The sequence below is a fragment of the Gordionus sp. m RMFG-2023 genome, chromosome 3 (assembly GCF_954871325.1).
Source record: "Gordionus sp. m RMFG-2023 chromosome 3, tfGorSpeb1-WG-v2, whole genome shotgun sequence".
In the NCBI taxonomy this organism is placed as follows: Eukaryota; Metazoa; Nematomorpha; class Gordioida; order Chordodea; family Parachordodidae; genus Gordionus; species Gordionus sp. m RMFG-2023.
This window is the reverse complement of record NC_088777.1, coordinates 41566871-41587315: the sequence shown is the minus strand read 5'-3', so window position 1 is coordinate 41587315 and position 20445 is coordinate 41566871. Positions and strand designations below refer to the sequence as shown.

General features: G+C 27.3%; 1 protein-coding gene across 1 annotated transcript; it reads right to left on the bottom strand.

Moving 5' to 3' along the window:
* Positions 1-455: 455 nt before the first annotated feature.
* Positions 456-15683, bottom strand: LOC135925999 (splicing factor 1-like). Its single transcript, XM_065461629.1, has 12 exons — positions 15593-15683; positions 15123-15548; positions 15003-15078; positions 14466-14618; positions 12202-12322; positions 11375-11527; positions 10771-11139; positions 3555-3824; positions 3292-3383; positions 2973-3058; positions 1414-1476; positions 456-969 (listed from the first exon to the last, which is right to left on the bottom strand). The coding sequence occupies exons 1-12, from the start codon at positions 15618-15620 to the stop codon at positions 749-751; spliced, it is 2058 nt and encodes a 685-aa protein (XP_065317701.1). The 5' UTR covers positions 15621-15683; the 3' UTR covers positions 456-748.
* Between the last annotated feature and the right edge of the window lie 4762 nt (positions 15684-20445).

Here is a 20445-nt window from a genome sequence, read left to right as displayed (position 1 = left end):
ATACTGAACACGGGTTAAAATAAAATTGTGGGTTAGGTTCAGCGTTTGAAAATTTTATAAACGGGGTTCGGGTTCAGATTTTTACAAAATCCTGGGTTTTCTTCTCCGAATTCGGGTTCGCCTGCTTTCAAGTATAGTCCAAATTCTGTAAAAATTATTTAAATCGCGATTTTTAATATTACTTTTTTCCTTATTAACCAGAAAATTACATCTAAATTCTCTAATAAATAAATATAAATAGTTTTTAAGAAATGCTAAATATTCTCATATTTGTAGCAAATTTCATTTTTAAAAATGTTTTTTTTAAAAGCAATACAAACTTTCAATCTATAAATTAGCCTTTCTAAATGATGATTAAAGTTATAAATAAAACACGATATTAATTTACTTTATTATATTAATGAATCGTGAACAGAAATTTTTATAATTATGTAGGTATAGAGGTAAATAAATTAATATATAAGGTAAAATATTAGCCCAAAAACAAATTTTAAAATAGAGACAAAAAATTTATTTATATTCGCATTTTTATATTAATATATGAATTTGTGTAATAAAATATATTAATTATAAAATTAGCTAACATTACAAGGATAGGTAAGTCTTTAATCGTACACACATATATTAAGTCATATAAAAGACACAAAGTTAAACATGAAAGTTTATTTAAAATTGATATAAAGCTAAACCCTTATAATGACATTAATTATATAATCCTTCATAAATTTTGTAAAAAATTTTTTTTAAATTAATCATCACAATCATCGAGGTCATGAGGAGGGGCGGGAGGAGGAGGGAGAGGGTCAAGGCTAAAACCAGTGAGAGAGGGAGGAGGTGGTGGAGGCAAAATGGGTTGTGGGGGCAGCTCATTATCTTCGTCACTATCGGGGCCTGGAGCGTAATTGCACGCATTATTGTTGTTGTATTGGTTTGAAAAATTGTAGTCATTGTTGCTTTGCATCGAGTTATCTTGATAATACATGTGAGATGTAAAATTATGTATTAAAACCCAGGATTCCGAACCGAATTCAGGTTCAGAAATTTAAGATGTTTGGTTGGGCATTTTAAAACCTCAGACCAATAAGTTCTTCCACTAAATAGTTTAAAATTCCTAAACCCGAACTGCTGCTAAAATTTTTAAAAATATGGTTCATATATATCAATTATCAATAATGTTGATAAATTTTAAATAACTGTAAAAATTATAAATTCTCGGTGATAAGATAAAATTTCTGACTTAAATAATTTATACAAACCTGGAGATTTTGATAATAGATGGGAGATATGTTTCAGCATCTTTTAACAAAATCTAGAGGCTTGCATAATATTTTTTGCCTAAAATATTGGGTTAGCTGTTTGTAAAAATCGAGCCGTTAAACAATACTTAAATTTAAATAATCATGAATTAATTACCTCCTAGCCAAGGAGGATTCATATGAAAGTTGGAATTTGGATCACTGACAGTAGGCGCAGAAGCTAAATTGACAAATAATGTTATTACCAATTAAAGAATAAATTTTTATTTAATAGTTTTTATTTCAATTATAAAATTTCCATCGATGTAAATTACAAGTTTATTTGGCATAAATTCTGCCCATAAAATAGCATAAAATGTTTGTCATGTTAGGAACAAATATTTGTAAAAAATTAAGGGACTGCTAGATAAAACAATAGTTGATAACTCATGGATATTATATTTTAATGTACAAATTAGACTTAAAAAGATATAAAATATGGCTCATTTAAATGATTACGTTTAAAAAACTCAAAAAATGTTTAAATTGGTCTTAGAAAAAAGAAAATGAATAAAACTATAGGAATTATATTTAATTTAGAAAAAAAAATCAGGGTCATAATTATTAGATTATACTAATGCTGCACATAAAATCCGTTTTCTTAGGAAAAATAAATATTGTTTTTAATTTTTTTAGGGCTGTGCCGATATTAAATATCGGATCGGCACCGATATTAAATATCGGATCGGCACCGATATTTTGCGTTTTCCAAAAATATCGGATCGGGCCAATACTTGTAAAAACCTATCCGATCTGATCTTTTTACTTTTCTTTTTTTTGTTATTTTATGTACATTTATTTTACATTAATAATATTTCCAAATAATTTTTTTAAGCAATGCAAATCACCATCACCCCTTAAATTTTATTTATTTTTTTAAATAGATTTATAGTATTTTAAAAGTTTTTTATAAAAATAGAAAGGAACAACCAAAGTTTTTTTAAATATTTTTAAACATGGTATTTGAATTATGGAAATATTTTACAAAAGACAGAGATAATTTTGCAAAATGCGTTATCTGCGGAATTCTAATTTCATGGGGAGGAATAATGAAAAATCATTTAATACTACCAATATTTGTAAACTTTTTTAATTATTGTAGAAAATTAAATTAAATGCATAATTCGATTTTTTGCATAAAAAATATTGATTTCTTAATTATATTTGGTTCAATGGGGGATGGTGAAAAATTAATATAAATATCGGATCGGATCGATAAAAAATATATGAATCAGCACAGCCCTAAATTTTTAATCTACTATAATCTTTATGGAAAACATAATCTACCAATATCTAATTGAAACTTTTTCAATATAATAATCATTTTTCGCTAATTTATTGTTTATTATATTTTTTATTTGTTTGAAAAATAGTTTTTTTTACATCCCCTTGGTATATGCAAGTAACTATATATAAATGAAGAGTTAATACTTAAGGGGGTTTTCAACAAAAAAACCATATGGAGCTCTAATCTCTATATAAATTTCAAATAAACGTTATGGATTACTTAACCAATTTGGTAAACCTACCATAGGGGTATGGTGGGGAGTTCGATTATAGCATTATAATTATTAGGATCAAACATATTTTATTTCTTATGCTTTGTTTTTTTATATTTTAAAAAAAATTCTGGCAAATTATTAAAATAAATTATAAGATAATATTAATTAATTTAACTGATTTGCGAATTAGACATTCCAAACATATAAGAATTGTAGTTTGAATTTTGAGAATCAGATGTTGATTGATCTGTATTATGAGCCCTAATATAAATCAATAAAATAGTTAAACAATTAATTTGTAAATGATTATTTTTATCTAATTCATATAAGTCTGGCAAGGATTCTGTGAGATAATTATTTAAAATTTGGCTTAATTTATATAATATAATATTAATACTAATTAAAATCTCATTTATATTTATAAATTTAATTTCATGCCTTATCATAATTATTTTTACAACATTTCTATAAAATAAAATTTAGATATGTATTACATCATAGGGTTCATGGGAAATGGATTCATAAGTGGAGGTGCCATAGGTAGCCCCATACCAGGGTATGGCGAAAAACCAGTGAAAAGAGACGACTATTGATAAAGGTGATATTATATTTTTAAAAATAAATTATTATTAAAATTAATAATAGTAAATTGTCAATAAATCGATTTAAGGTAAATCAGTTTTACAGGTTTATATCTAAAATTATTTTATTTAAAAAGCCGAAATTTAAGAAAATTTTTATGTAGAGTATAACTTACTGGGTAAGGAGGATTGTTAGTTCCGCCACTGTACATGGGGTTGGTTGAATAACAAGGACCGAGGGGTGATGGGTTTGGAATCATGTTAGATCTAGAGCATTTTGAATCGAGCACTCTTTTGACGAGAGGGGCTATACTTTCTAATTTACGAGGTGCAGATGCTTGTTGGGCAGCTATTATCTGATTCAACTGGTTGAGTTTAGCAGTCCCAGCTGATAGGGGCTGATCTAGGACAGAGTTTTGACCCAGCTCGGCCATCAGCGACATATACTATTGAGTAAATGAGATTGAGGACCAAAAATTTAAGAATTAATTAAAATTTGATATTAAAAAATTTCGATTTAAGTCGATTTTTAAAAAAGGCTAACTCAATATTTTTACCAGAAAAATTTTACGTAAGCCTGAAGATTTTGCTTATAAATGACACAAAGGTTTGGACATCTATGAGCAGAATCTCTAGGCTTAGGCAATATTTTTCTCGCTAAAACATTAAGTTAGCCGTTTATAAAAATCGGCTCAAATCGAGCCGTTTAACTATACTTAATTAGGGGGTATGTGTAAATATATCCAAACTTGATACCTTTTCCCATACTAACTATTTTATCCCTGTATTGCATACTGTGTATCTCATTCCATCTACTACAAATTGTATAATAAATATCTTATAAATAAATTTTAAATCAATTGCATGGTGTGTATTTGAAGCCATATTCTATATCTTCGATTGAAATTTTAATTTGGGCCACGTGATCTATTATTTATTTTTAATTTCGCATTTTAATAAACCCTATTTTTAAAAATGGCTATTTTTTTATAAAATTTTTCTTCTCAATTTTCTACCCATCGGAAAAGGAAAAAAAATATATTTGACAAATTTCAAAACATTAAAATTAGATGAATAAAAGGTAAAAATAAATGTTTATGAAATTATTTTATATATATTTATTATTTTTGATAATTATATTTTGTAATAATCATACGTGGTTTTAGAGACACATTATGCAAATAAGGTATTTTATTTGAGTTTTATATTTTTAGAATTATGAATTGTGGTGACATACCTAATGATGAAGATTCAAATTTAAGTGAAACGTCTGATGAGGAGTTTCTATCAACACAAAATAATGATTTAGGTATATTTTTTAAAATTTATGCTCTTATATAATCTATAAATATATAGATTTCAATGAGACAGATGATTCGGAAGAAAAAGAAAATATCAATAATGAAAAAGAAAACACTAGGAGAAAAATAGTTTGGAATTCCACTTGGAAGTGAAGGCCATGACCCACTACATAAAATTAGACCCCTAATAACTCTAACCAATAACATACTAAAATCTTTATCAATAAACGAAAACATTTGCGTAGATGAGCAAATTATTCCATACAAAGGTATAGCAGGTTGAAACAATATAACCCTCAAAAGCCCAAAAAATGGGGCTATAAAGTATTTCTACTATGCGGAGATGATGGCCTTCTGTATAATTTTGAAATATATTCTGGGAAAATACTAGCAGCGGAAGGATTGCCTATGTTGGAGCAAGTGGCAATGCTGTGCTCCGTTTAATTTCTTATATACCGCAGCAAATTAATTATAAATTATTTTTTGATAACTGGTTTTGTTCCCAGGGTTGCCATGTCTCCTCCCATCAGTGGGAGTCTCCCACAATTTTTTAGTTTACCCACATACATCTCACTCCCACAAAACTCCCACAATTAGAAATCTCCCACAAAAAGCTCCCACAATTTTTTAATTTCTCCCACAATTTTTTTTTAGCATTTTAATGTTTTTAATATATAAATAATAATTTTGAGAGACAGTATTTGATTATTTTTATATTTTTAAAATAAATTTTAAATATTTATTCGAAAAACATGTCTAGTTGTAAATTTCTTTCTATCCTGTTTTATTTTTATTCAATAATAAATCAACACCATTTCATTCATACATATAAGTCAGTACAGGGAATTATATTAACATCGATTGCAATACAAAAATATTCTCAAAAATAATAAATAATCGTATACATCTATCATGTAGTTCAACATTCACAGAGCTATTTTTCATCACAATGTGGGTCGAATCTTTTCCCCATAATATTTAACGACTCCAAAATAAGTGCTAACTTTACTTGTGGTAGGACAAAAATGAGCAAGGCTATCACAAATGTGTTAGGACCTGAATCCAAGAGGTCAATTCTAGACGATTTGAAAGAAGGACATCCATATGTTATTTTAATAGATGCATCAAATAAGGGAAATATTAAAACATTTCCCCTAATTCTTCGCTATTTTATCAAGAATAAGGGCATTTCTATATAACTATTGAAATTTTTTTCATCCGATAGTGAAAAATCCAACGATATAGCTAACCACATAATGGTAAATATAGCTGATTCAGGGTTATCAATGAGTTGCATGTCAGCTTTCTGCGCTGATAATGCCTCTGTTAATTTTGGCAAAAATCAAAGTGTATTTACCGAATTGAGGCAGCACAATAATGAATTAATACCAATTGGCTGTATATGCCATATACTGCATAATTCTTGCAAGAAGGCAATGAATGTACTATCTGTAGATGTCGAAGTAATTGTGATGAAATGTTTTAACGAATTTAGTTCATCAACTAAAAGAGTCACTGAATTAAAAGAATTGGTGGAGTGGTCTGATTTGGAATGGTGTGAGTTGTTGCGATATGTACCTATCAGGTGGTTATCATTAATACCTGCCATCGAGAGAATTTTAAAATTAAACGAACCCTTAAAGAAATACTTCTTAAATAAAGATTTTAAAAGCTGTCCTAAAATTTTGAAAAATTTTTCGAGGATGAAATGTCAGAAGCATATTTGGGATTAGTTTCACATGTAGGAAATCTATTTCATGTAGTTAATATTCAGTTGCAATCAGAAGATTCTTTATTGATAAAGATTCACAAAATCATGCTACAGCTCTGTTCATCCTACAGTTAAAAATAGATAATAAATTTTATGGCGCTATTGCTAAAAATATCATATTAAAATGTTCAAATATTACTATAATTAACGTATTTTTAAATGAAGCAAATATTTTTATTAAGACAATTTTGGAATATTTACAATCAAGATTTGATTTTAATAACTCTATTTACAAGTGTATAAATATTATGACCTTGGAACAGAAACCATCATTTGATGGTTTTTGTAATTTAATAATATATTAAAATTACCGATAGACATTGAAGCCTTGTTTGAAGAGATTGTAATTTTTCCCATTTTTTATGATTCGCCAGAATACTTAAAGTTAGATGGTCTCAGCGTCTACATGACAGGATTTTCACCCCCTTCAAAAACCTTTGCCTACCCCCTAAAAAATTTTGTCGCCTTCAGCGGCTGTGTCTGTCTATTATTATTTTCACCTTTTTAATTCATTGATACTCTTTTCAGAGAATTTATCTAGGATAACTTAAATTAATCTATCTCTATTACCAACTATCGATATTTTGTGTATATACAGAATTTATTTTTTAGATAATAAATTCAATTAAAACCTCCATTATTTACAATGAATTAATTATTATAGCATTATGAGCTTGCTGAAATATCTAAACCTTTTAAATTACATTTAAAAGGATAGCAGAAAGTTTTATTTGGAAAACAATGTGTATGATTGTTTGCAATATATAGATTTGGTCGATGAATTGTATTATAATAATTCTATAATAAAAGTATTAATTTTTATAGCAATAAATTTTGTCCTATTTCATCTCAAAATTTAATAGATAACCCCCCAAAAAATTTCTCCTACCCCCATTAAAGCAGCCTATCCCCTACCCCTCTCAAAAAAATAGGATGCAAACTGTTCCTACCCCTCCCGCTCATGTAGATGCTGGATGATCTAAAAGCAGAGGAGAAATGGGTGGAATTTTTTCGTAATAACGATAAATCCCCATGCTTGGAAAAAATTTGCGAGTATGTTTTCTCCTTACCTCATTCTAATGCCTCATCGAAGCGCATTTTTAGCCTGATGAGGACTGCCTGAAGAAAGGAAAGAAATTGAATTGCTTTAACAACATTAGAGGCCGAGTTAATGGTTAAACAAAATTATAAAATGTCATGCCAGGAATTTTATAAATATCTTAATATCGACGGTAAACGTTTATTTCCGTTATTTAAATCTCAAATAAAATATAATTAACTATAACTATTTGACTTTCTATATTTTATAAAATCTTATTTATACATTTGCATAAAATCAAATAAATTTATTTTTTTCATTGTAAAATTAATATTTTGAATATTTTGGCAAATCATAAAAATAAAGAAGCATTACAATCTCCTCAAACATGACATCATATTAAATCTTATTAATAATTATCCGATAATAGTAATAATATTCTTACTTTGGCATTTCTGCAGAATAATTTAGTGAACCTTTATTAAATTATATTCTTCTGATTGCAACTGCATATTAACAGCATATAGTAGATTTCCTATATGTAAAATTCCTAAATATACTTCTGCCATTTATTTTTGAAAATTTTTTTCAAAATATTAGGACAGCTTTTATAATCTATTTATTTTTTAAAGGTTTGTAAAATTTTAAAATTCTACGATGGCGCGTATTAGGAGGAACCTGTCAACCAACATTTTGCTGACTCAATTCTGTAAATACACTCTGGTTTTTGCCAAATTCACTGAGGAATTATCAGATCAGAAAGCTGTCATGCAATTCATTGGTAATGCCAAATCTGTCATATTTACCATTATATATGGTTAGCTATGTCTTTGGATATTTCATATCTGGAGAAAATTTTTTGATAGTTTTATTGAAATGACATTAATTTTGTTGAAATAGGGGAGGATCAAGGCAAATGTTTTGATATCTCCTTATTAGATGCATCTGTTAGAATTGCATATGTTTGCACATCTTTCAAGTCAAGAATTGACCTTCTGGATTTATATCCTAAAACATTGATGATAGCCTTGCTCATTTGTGTTCTACAAAGTATACTTTTCATTTATATTAGTCGTTAAATATTATGGGGAAAGATTCTACCAACATTGTGATGTTAAGTAGCTCTCTGAATGTTGTACTGCATGATAGGTATTTACCATTTCCGCAACTGTAGTTGCATCTGTATTATTTCTTATTTTTGAAGAATATTTTTATTTTGCAATAGATGTTGATAGACTGCCCTGTACTGATTTATGCTTTGAAGATTTTAGATGCCTCAAAATATCATATTACCTTCCCCCATTGTATTAACTAAATACTGTAGAACAACTTCCTCGCACTGATTATAATTATTTTTTACATTGTAAATTTAAAATTGTTTGTTTTTTTATAAAATCTTATTTATACATTAGCATAAAATATATTTTTTTACATTGTAAAATTACAATTTTTTTATAAAATTTTATCTTCTTTACATTCTTTTGTATTTAAAAAAGATCGTTGGTTATTATTTTTAAACAAAATTAATATATTATAATAAATCAATATTATTTTAATAATAAAGATAGTATTTAAGAAATTTTGTGTCGTACTATAATTACCTATTTTGAAAAATAGTTGCGTATTTTATTTTGAAAAAGAGTTGGATATTTTATTTTGAAAAATAGTTGGCTATTTTATTTTGAAAAATAGTTGGCTATTTTATTTTGAAAAATAGTTGGCTATTTTATTTTAAATAGTTGGCTATTTTATTTTGAAAATAGTTGGCTATTTTATTTTAAAAAATAGTTGGCTATTTTATTTTAAATAGTTGGCTATTTTATTTTGAAAAATAGTTGGCTATTTTATTTTGAAAAATAGTTGGCTATTTTATTTTGAAAAATAATTACCTATTTTATTTTGGAAAATAGATTCGATTTTATATTTATAAAAAATAATAAGCGGATAACATTCTAAATCCCAAAATTTTTTTTTAGTAATTTTCATATTTCTTCCACAATTTTTATATTACTCCCACAAAATACCGAATTTCTCCCACAATTTGAAAATTTTGACCTGGCAACCCTGTTTGTTCCCCAAATTTGCTAGTCGTACTAGCTCAAAGAGGGATATTTTGCGCGGCCACGGTCAGAGGTAATCGACTTCCAAATATAAACTTCCCAACAAATAAGGAGTTAAAAAAAGGCGAGGATTTTTTGTTTAAAAAAAAACAATAATAACCGGTGGAGCTAAAGTGGCACGACGATCGTGCTGTGACTTTATTAAGCACTCCAATAGACTGTGAAAGATATGATAGGAAAAAAAGGAAAAAATCATGATAAAATGTCCAAATATTGTTGAAATATATAATAAATCAATGGGAAGTGTAGATCTCATGGATTCCTTACTTTCCTTATATAGAATTCATACGAAATAAAAAAAATGGTACCATAGAATTTTATTTCATATGTTTGACATGTTACTTATAAATTCAGGTTGCTATATAAACGTGATTGTAATAGTATATCAATAGCATGCAAGGATCGATTAAGTTTGTACAATTTCAAAATTTCAGTGGCGAAAGTCCTTTGCAAATTTGGCAAATGCACTTCAAACAATATACCAAAACGAAAATCAGTTCAAACTGGTTATCGGGAAAAATGTAAAAAAGGACCAGCCCAATATTTACCACTTGAAGAGGTTAGGAAAGACCTCACGGCTCATTGGCCAAAATATAATTATAAGAAGGGTAGATGTAAAATGCCAGGATGCTTATTTATAACAAAAGTATCTTGCAAAAAATGTGGTGTATATTTATGTTTTACACCCACAAATAATTGTTTTATAGATTTTCATGAAAATTAAAATGTTTAAACCTTTAATATTTGTTGTATTTAAATAAAATTTTATATATTTATAGTTTAAAGTACAATAAAAATTATTGTGGAAATAATTGAAATTTGTATCCTTAATTGCATAATGTGTATTTAAATCCACATACCGTTCATCTTCTAAGAAATTTAGAATTTTTTTTAAAAAAGTGAGCCATGAGATTATCAATAGTATCTAGAGAAATAAAAAATCTAGTTTGCCAAAAAAAAAATTATTCTAACATAGTACATGCAATACAGGGTTATTATTTATTCAAGACACACTTTATAAGGCATAAATAATAAAGAAATCTAAATGATAATATATTAATATGTCATCATTAAATATATTCATTCACATTTGAATTGACATGACAATAAACGAAATCAAGGGCCAGGAGATAAGGAAATAAAATAATAAATAGTATTAACCTCCCTATCGAGAGCAGTCTCGGGCCCAAGTCCTCCTTCCCCTCCAGTTCCTCCAACCATCTTGCAATCGATAGTCAAATGACCAATCCCACCACACAACCCACATACAGTGCTGGCAGTCAAATTTAGTCCTTCTGGACAGGCCCAAGTTTTGTGATCTTCTGATCCACAATTTGAACACCGGTTTCCGCCGCCTGCTCCACCAATCAAGGCCATAACTGAAGCTGAGCCTGCCGCCAAGGCAGATAGGGAACCAGCACCCTCGCCACGGAGAGTTCCATTAAGTAAGGCCAGTTGTTTGAGCTGGTTCTTACGGAGTTCATTCTCAGTCTCAGGAACGGTAACAGCTTCCTTAAGAATTTTAGTCACCTTCATATCATTTTTGAATAAGAAAATTATTCATACAAAATAGGTAACAATAGTTCAATTGAATTAATAAATTTAATAATCATTATCAATAAAGAATCGTTTGAATTAAAAATTTAAAATCAAGTGTATTTGGAAATAGGCAATTGTCAAAGTAGAACTCATGATTTTTTTATTCTATACTCTCCGTTAGGCGGAATCTCTTAGGTAATATATAAAAAATGATAAAGTTACTAACCAAATCCATAGCCTTTTTCAGACAGTCTTCGGTAGTTGCAGTTATGTAAGCATGAAGTGGTTCGTCAGCTCCAGGAAGGGGCTGTCCATCAGGCCGTCCAATTTTCCCCTCTTTCATTGAACCTTTTCCACGAATTATTATCTTGGCTCCAGTCTTTTAATAACAAACAAAATTTAATATTAGGGGACCTTTTTTAAAAAACGAGCCTTTCAAAGATATCAACCAACATGAGACAAAAATAAAATAGTCAAAACTTAGAAAGATAGCAAAAATTTCAAATCTTTTATTATTTTTTAATTTTACAACTTTTTGGTTTGCAATTGCATCTTATAAAAAAAAATTTGTGCAAACCAAATTTATTTTTCAAAAATATCCTAACTAATATTACTGAAACTATAACTCACCTAAACAAATTCACAAACATTTTTTTAAGATAAAATAATATTATTAAAATGATTCGTATTTTTATGTCATACTGATAACTATTAATTAAGCAGACCAATATTATCTTTTAAAAAGTTTTTATAGTATATACTAGAAGTCAAGGTATCCCAACCTGTGGTCTATGACAAAGTGTTCAAAATATATTTACTCAGACCAAGGTAGTTATAGCTGATATTAGATAAATATATACGTTCTTTCATTATAAATTTATTTGAACTGAGGTGGATAACCTGTATTAAATATTAACAAGCCATGTAAAATAATTATAAATCAGACCAAGCAAAAAACCCCAATAGAAAATTTTAATGGTACATACATTTCATGTGTAGATATTTTTGTAACAATTTTAAAATAATAACTTAAATATTTAATAAATGCTTTACTTCTTTTTCAAGTTGTTTGAGGGTGTTTCCTCGGGGACCTATGATCAATCCCACAAAGTTGACAGTCGGATATGCTTCTTGGGGAATCCACACCTTGTCAATGTATTTCTGTTGCAATGGTCTGTTTCAATATATCAAACCATCCCAACGAAAAAATATTTTGATAAAGATTTCTTTTAAACTTTGAAATTTATTATTATAAAAGTTAATCTGAACTTAGGTTAAGGCCATACTGAGCCTTCTACCACATTTTTAAAAGATAGCAAGACAAAAATAGACCAGTGTAAAATATTACATGCAAAAATTTGAATATTTCCAGCATTTGCCCATTAAAATTTTCATCACTTACTTTCAGGTTGTATTAATTACGAATATTAATATTTTAAAATAATGGATGTATATATTCTAAATTTCAAAACTACTGAAAACAAAAGGCTCAATATCTCATATGCTAGAACGTACTGGTATGGCTTTAACCTTAGAAAAAGAAATTTGAAATGCATCTATGTTGCATAAACTATGGGGTTTAATTATTAAAAACTGGAAATTTATAAGCTTTTGATGTGACTTCATGAAAATAGGTTTTTTAAAGCAATCCTTCGCCTATAATTTCTAGTGTGTTACTTTATCTAATAACCAACAAATTAGCTTTAATATATAGAATAATTGCTTGCTTTTCCTTTGGTTTTTATTAATTGGGTATCAAAAATCTCACAAATCTATTAACATATTAAATTAAATTTATTTTAAGAATACATTTTCTTTACATATGATAACCTTGACAACCTTAGTGATAAACTGCTGCCACAAAAATCTGATGCTTTTATTCCTATGACAAATTCGTAAAATCTTTTTTAATTAAGTATTCTGATCTGACAGTGACAAAGTTGAAGCATTAAAAAAAAAGAGATATCCAAAGGCAAAAAATATAAATGCCTTATATTTTATCAAAAATTGTATATATTTTTTAATTCAAATATATACCTCATACCTACACAATTAAGTCAAAAATCTTAAAAAATATATGTTTCAAATCTAAAAAAAATTACATATGAAAGCATAATGAAGGAAAAATATATCTCAATTTATTCCAAGTCAAACATAATTTGAAACGTGACTAGTCTGAAGTTTGTGAAATTAACATATCAAAGAAAAGCAACTGTTAAATATAATAGACTCATTGGATAGATATCATGACAAATCGACTGAAATAACGTGATTTTTGGTTGACTTTTAAATAAGATGAAACTTGCTGTGAAGACTAAATAGTAGTATGGTTAATTGGTTGGTTTTACACAATCACGACCCTGGTTTTTGGTCTAAAAATCAAACAGAACCAACCCATTCATAATTATTCTTATATATCCTACTTATTACTATCTAGCTGGCACCAACTTCTCCTTTTTCTTAAAAAGTAATAATTTTTATCATATTAATATGTTGGTTTAGAGTTGGTGCTTGAGTCAACACTTGGGTCTATGGATTTGGTCAACCAGATAAACCCATTTGGTTGGGTTTGTTCTGGCTCATTTTTTCCACCAAAAACCTACCAAAAATAAAACTAATTCAATCCAACCAAGCAATTTAACCATACTACTAAATAGATTGTATATTTTATATCAAAGACCTGCAGACCTGGGTACACACCGGGCCTATTTTAATTTTTTTAATGCCCGGGCCGGCCCTAAAAAATTTTTTTAAAAATACCTGGAACAGGCCTGAAAATAATAAACCCAGGCTGAGCTGGTCCGTTTTTTTAAATATTTGCACACTAATGGCCAAGCAAATGGTACCTCTACAAGTCTGTTTTATATAAATCAAATTTTAATGCTCGAATTCAAATATATCCCAAGCTCTTTTAATGAATCTCATTACTCAAAAAAGGATATTAAAATTTGAATTTATATAAAATATACAATATTTAACCTTAATATAAATATACTATTTTCTTAAATTAATTGTATTGTTAAATTACTTAATTAAAGTTTCATTTATTTGGTTTAAATTATTTAATTATATCAGTCAATAAACAATATTTCATTTCATAAAAAAATATTAGTGCATCCTTAGCTTAAAGTGATATTTACAAATGGTGCAAATTTTTTACTGAGGATTTCTCACTCTCCTCCCCTTGGTTGTCAATAAATTACTGACCTATGCAGATCATCAGTCATAATTTAATTTTATTCTGATTTAATATTTATCTTACTAATTATTTTAATGAAATAATATTTTAAATAATTTTAAAAAAAACAAATAAATACCTGTAATCCAAAGGTGGCCTATACTCTGGATTAATTTTAATCAACTCAGCAATCATAGCATATCTTTGCTCCTCTAAGCGTTTTCTAGTACGTACTTCCCTTGTGTTCATCCTAATACCTAAATTGTTATATATAGGTTCAGGTGATGGTGATCTTCAATGAATTTCGTTTTATTATCATAACCAAAGGGTTTTAAAAAAACAAAAATACTATATAATAAATTGTATGTAAAAAAATATTAATATTAAAATTTTATTACCTCAGCTAAAATAAATATATATTAATTATTTTTTTATTTCCAGCCAGAGCTCTTAGCAAGTATCTAATAGTAATAAGATTTAACATATTAAATTATTATAAATAATGGGCAACAGATTGATGTCACTACCATGATCTAAAAATTGATTAATGCTAAAATAACATTACAAAATTACTATTAATTTTGTATATCTTAAAGCATTACTAAGGATCTGAAAAAAAAATTATATAAATTTATAAATTGTTAAAATTATTATGTAAATTTGTAGAAATTAGTACCTATCTTCAACTTTTTCTGGAATGCCCAATTTTCCAGTTATTAATCTTTTACCAAACTCTTCAATCTTAAGTTGCACTAAAATATAAATATATATAAAATTATAGTGCATCAAAATTTACATAAAAATGCTTTTTCCTGTAGAGGGGTTAAATTAGGAGGTAAAACAGTTGGAACTCCAACAACCTCTGAAGTGGCCATCCACCTACTTTTGCGTTTTCTCTTAACAGTCTGGTCTTCAGTATTTTGATTTGACTTCATTTGTGGTGCTAAACTATTTAAAAAGTCATTTATTTGTTGATCATTCTGGTTATTTTCTGATCTATCTGAATGTTTTTTACTATGAGTTGCTGATTCATAATCTCCTCCATAATCATATTTACCTCTATTTGAATGTCCGTCATTTCTACGTCTATCTCTCCTATCGTCATATCTATCTCGGCTTCGCCTTTCTCTACTTCTTTTCCGGCTTCTGCTCCTATGGCCATGCCTGTCGTAATTCCTATCAGATTCTTTTCTTTTTTTCTTTTTGGAAGATGAATGCATTCCTGAATTAAATATATTAAATAAGCGAATATGGCATGTATGAAACTTTCAATGGAATCTCTCAAACTGGGCATTTAGAAATTAGTCAAATAAAACAAATTTGCAAATATTATTTTAAAAATTTAATTTTAAAAATATTAAGACAACTTTTTTGTTGTTAAAAGAGTGTTTGTAATGGACCTGATATGTTACTTCCATAAATATTTTAACTTATAGTTTAATTGTCAATTTTTTTTAGAACAGTTGAAGAATTAAAAAAATTGTCTGATAAAGGTGTACCGGCAAAAATGCACCATTCCCAAGTGTTGTTAAAAAGCCCGTCGGTCTATTAAAACGACCAGGATTTTAGCCAACGAAAAATATTATATAGGCCTCAAGATTTGGTAAATAGATGTCTATACTATTCTGATCTACTAGAATCTTCAGACTAATGTTATTAAAAAGCCGGATTCGGGTCGATTTTAAAAAACGGCCTGAGTGAGATTCCAAAATAACATAAAGTAAGCCTAAAGATTTAGCACAAAGATTTAACCTGAATTCGGCTTTTTAACAATACTATTAGCTACGTTGTATTTTATAAATAACCAGTTACTAGTTAGTAGTCACCGTTAAATATCAAAAGTAACTAAATTGAAAATTATTTTGTAAATAATTATAACTTATTATTTCTAATACTAATTTAATTTTTTTCTATTATACAATATTTTTAGAAATATAAATCAAAGGAATAATTATGTTGAAACAATATCACATCATTTTTTGTATATATATTATAGTTGAGTTCGCTTATTTAAAATAGATAAATTACACATAATTCTTACAATGGAGAGAAAAGATCTTGACATTTGTTTTCATGGATTTCATTAATTTTCTAATTAATTTATTATATATATCAAAATTTTAGGATATTTTTATATATAAATAAAATATATTGACTTGTATTTTGCGATGTATTTTCGTGGAGAATAAATGAATTTGGAATATTGGTTGTTATTAAAATCTCAATTTGGATAATATTATTATATAAGATAAAATACTATAAATTATCATTTAAAAAAGGTGATAAAGATTTGAAATGTTGTGCTCAATTAATATACATATCATGTCCATGTTAAATTGGGAGTGTGCAAATTGCACAATATCATCAGGTTAATTTGTTGTTAATATATTTGATATTTTTATTTAGGCATATATTATGTCAAAGAAATTTTTGTAAATGTACCCCAATTATTTAGCTTTAGGTGAATGTTGCACTAGTCCCCCATTTTATCTATACTTGAAAAATATTGAGAATGATTTTATTTTAAGCTTCATCATTTAATTGAAAACAATCATAACAATAAAAATTCGAATAGCTTTAATAATAATATCAGGATGCTGAAGATCAATCCATTGATATATACAACGGAACAAAATTATTTTATCATAAATTTTAAAATCATTTTAAAAATTTTAAAACACCAACTCAATTTAATCAATATTTTTTATATAAAAAAACTAATTATCAAAAAGGGTCAAACATCCATGTCCAACCTACAGCTATGACTAGAAGAGAAAGAATAAAAAATGAAATACAAATATGATATTACATATCTTTTTATATATTATTTATATAACTATTTTTAATATGGCAACTCTTTTTATATATTTTTATCTTGTGTATACATTATATTTTCTTATACATTTTGTATTATATTATATATCAGTTAAGAATATAATAAATCATTTACAATTTTAAGATTTTCAATGGGTAAACATTTTAACTATACTCCTTATTTAATAATAAGCAAACATCAATTATTGAAGATTCCCAGATTATATTTTCTTCTCATTCAATGATCAATCTCAATAGAGTGACCCAAGCAGCTATTCCATTGCTGATGATTATTCGCATTTCGCAACAATTAAAGATAAAAATTTCATATTAAGTATATTTATTTTGAAAGAAACATTGAAATACACACATGAGGCTTGTATTAAAATGCAGGGCAGGCAGTTGGTAATGATTTGATTATGATCACCAAATTAATATAACAAAAATAATTCACAAAGACTAAGAAGTTAATATTAATTACTATTAATTTAGCTAGTGGGAACAATATTTATTTTAAATTACTTTACATATTTATTAGTTGTTTGAAAAATAAAAATATAATAACTGATATGTATAATTTAAAATCAATATTAAATTAGATAAAATAGAATTCAATAATTATTTTAACAAAAAAAACAAGTTGTGATTTTTTTTTAAAATTATTATTTAGCTTTATAGATACAAAATGGAAATATTTTTCCCTTAAAGGCAAATTAGAGATCTGCAAAGTTAGGCACAGCCTCCGGCCCGGCCCGTACGGGCTTCGGGCCGGACTCGGGCCTAATTCTGTTTAAAATAATCAAGTTCGGGCCTTATATTTTTTAAAAAAAATTGAGCCGGGTCTGGTCGGACCTTGGAAATTATTTTAAATATATCTAAATTTATCAATTTTATATTGAATTTTTTATGTAAAATAAAAATATTTAATTTTATTTATTGAAACTAAACGACATATAACTTATGTCTTTTATTTTGAGTAATTATAATAAAAATTAATTTCTATATTTAAATAATTTCGGGCCGCGCCGGATAAATTTTTTTAAAAAAAAATTGGGGTTCGGGCCGCTTGAAAAATTAAGCCCGATATCACTATTGCAAATTAATCAAACAAAAGAAAATATAAACACAAAATTATGACCAAAACAAAAAAATGGCTAAAATATTCTTACAATAGCATATCCAGGAGGGGGGGGGGGTACTATTAGATGAATTTTTTCTCCATCAATTTTTCTGAAAATCTTTAGGTCCAATTTTTGTAGGCCTTTGGCTATATTAGATTTTTATTAAAATAATTTTTGGTTTTCACTTTTTTTATATTAAAATCCTTTTTAAAATAAAATTTGAATTATAGTCATTATTTTAAAAAGTTATTAACTTTTATGAATTTTTCTTTCAATACTCCCTTTTAACGATATATTGTATACATGGGGGGGGGGGGGGGGGGGGATTTTATTAGCTTAAAATGATACTTTTGAGAATATGCAAATTTCCTTCCCCCCCTCCCCATTGGATACCCACCTGTACTTTTATATACTAAAGGTATACTAATTTTTCTCTAAATTATACGATTCGAATAATGCATTATCGAATAAACAAATTGTGTTCTGGGCCATTGCGGGCATCACTAAAGGTTATGGAGGAGGAATCAAATAGTTGATCGTTCGGGAATTTCGAGGGTAGAGACACGGTGTGAATCTTAGTATTCGATCACTAATTTAAAATCAACAAAAAAAACAAGTGCACTTGCGTTTACAAAGGACGACTTGAAACCCGACACATTTTATTTAAGTTACAAACTAAATTCTAGTAGCAAGATGATTCACACTATTATTCCTAAACATATTAACTACTATACGCAACCCTGTACGGTTTACACTGCACAACTGTATAAGAGTAGATTTAAAGTTTACGCTATTTTAAATTAGGCGAGAAAGTTTACACCGCTCTACTGTATAAGAGTGTTAAGTCTAAGTTAATTTAAAAGTAAAGTATCTGAAACATTTATCCATAAAGATCTTTGAGAATTTTTTTAAATTGGAATGGTAATCCATTAAGATAATAGTTCTAATAACTTGACAAGTAGAAGATAAGATAAAACTATTAAATTAATTAACCTTTATTTTTACAAATTTTTATTGTCAAGCTTATAGATAATAAATGCATTCCTTAGAAAAGAAGGTAATAGATTATTAAAGTTTTCACAATATTTTTTTGTTTTTTCTCTTTGTGTAATATTTTGTGATGATTTATGTAATTTATTATGATTCTAGATGACGTCTCTATCAGTGAAACAAAATAAATAAAATATTTAAGATCAGAAATTTACTTTACTTTATCTTTTATTTTTAAAATATTTTTTCTTATTCTTTAATTCTAGATGATTTCTTATAATATAAAAATTTATTTAATAACTATTTTGAATGTGAATTGAATACCATTATAAATGCGAGTTTAATAAAATTATATATTCTATTACTTGGCGAAATTAGATGACGAGTCTGCAAGCCACTTACAAATTTATGGAATTCCTTCCTGCAGTTATTTTATTATTCATTTGGTATGTTCATGTTGGGTGACTTCAAATAAATTTCAATTTAATATGCTTAATTTATATTTGTACTTTCGGATTCTATTATTATATCTTCGATAGTTTGATTCATAATTTATTGGGTAATGATGGATGTATAGCGATTTTAATAATATCATAGTTGTTTAACAAGTTGTTATATGACGACCAACATCATATATCATTACCCTTAAAGGTCTGCAAAGTAATTTTTTTGCAGCCCGAGTCCGAATTTAAAAAACTTTTTTTTTATCCTAGCCCGAGCACACATTTTTAGTGGAACCCGACCCGAGCCTAAATAAAATTTTACAATTTGAGTTTGAATATTATAATATGAAAAAAATTTTGGGTAATTATTCATTTGCCTCCTCAAATAAAAGTTTGTTTACAGCCATAATCTAATCAACAAGATAAATATTAAGTTGCAATTTAATTTGTAAAAAATATTATAAGTTGAAATACAATCGAATTTAAAAATTATTGCCATTATATAAAAACAATAAGCATGATTTATGTCGAATGTAGATGATATAATAAGTAATATAGAGACTAAAAAATATAATAAAGAACATATTATAATGACATATCAATATCATTATCAAAAGTATCACAAAGCGAATAATTTTGGGAGTCCAGTTTATCTGGCTTAAAACTAGTCCTTTTCTCTTCAAAGGCCCTACCAGCAGCTGAAAACGCTCTTTCACTGAGTTCTCTAATTACCCTATCTTAAATCGAATTA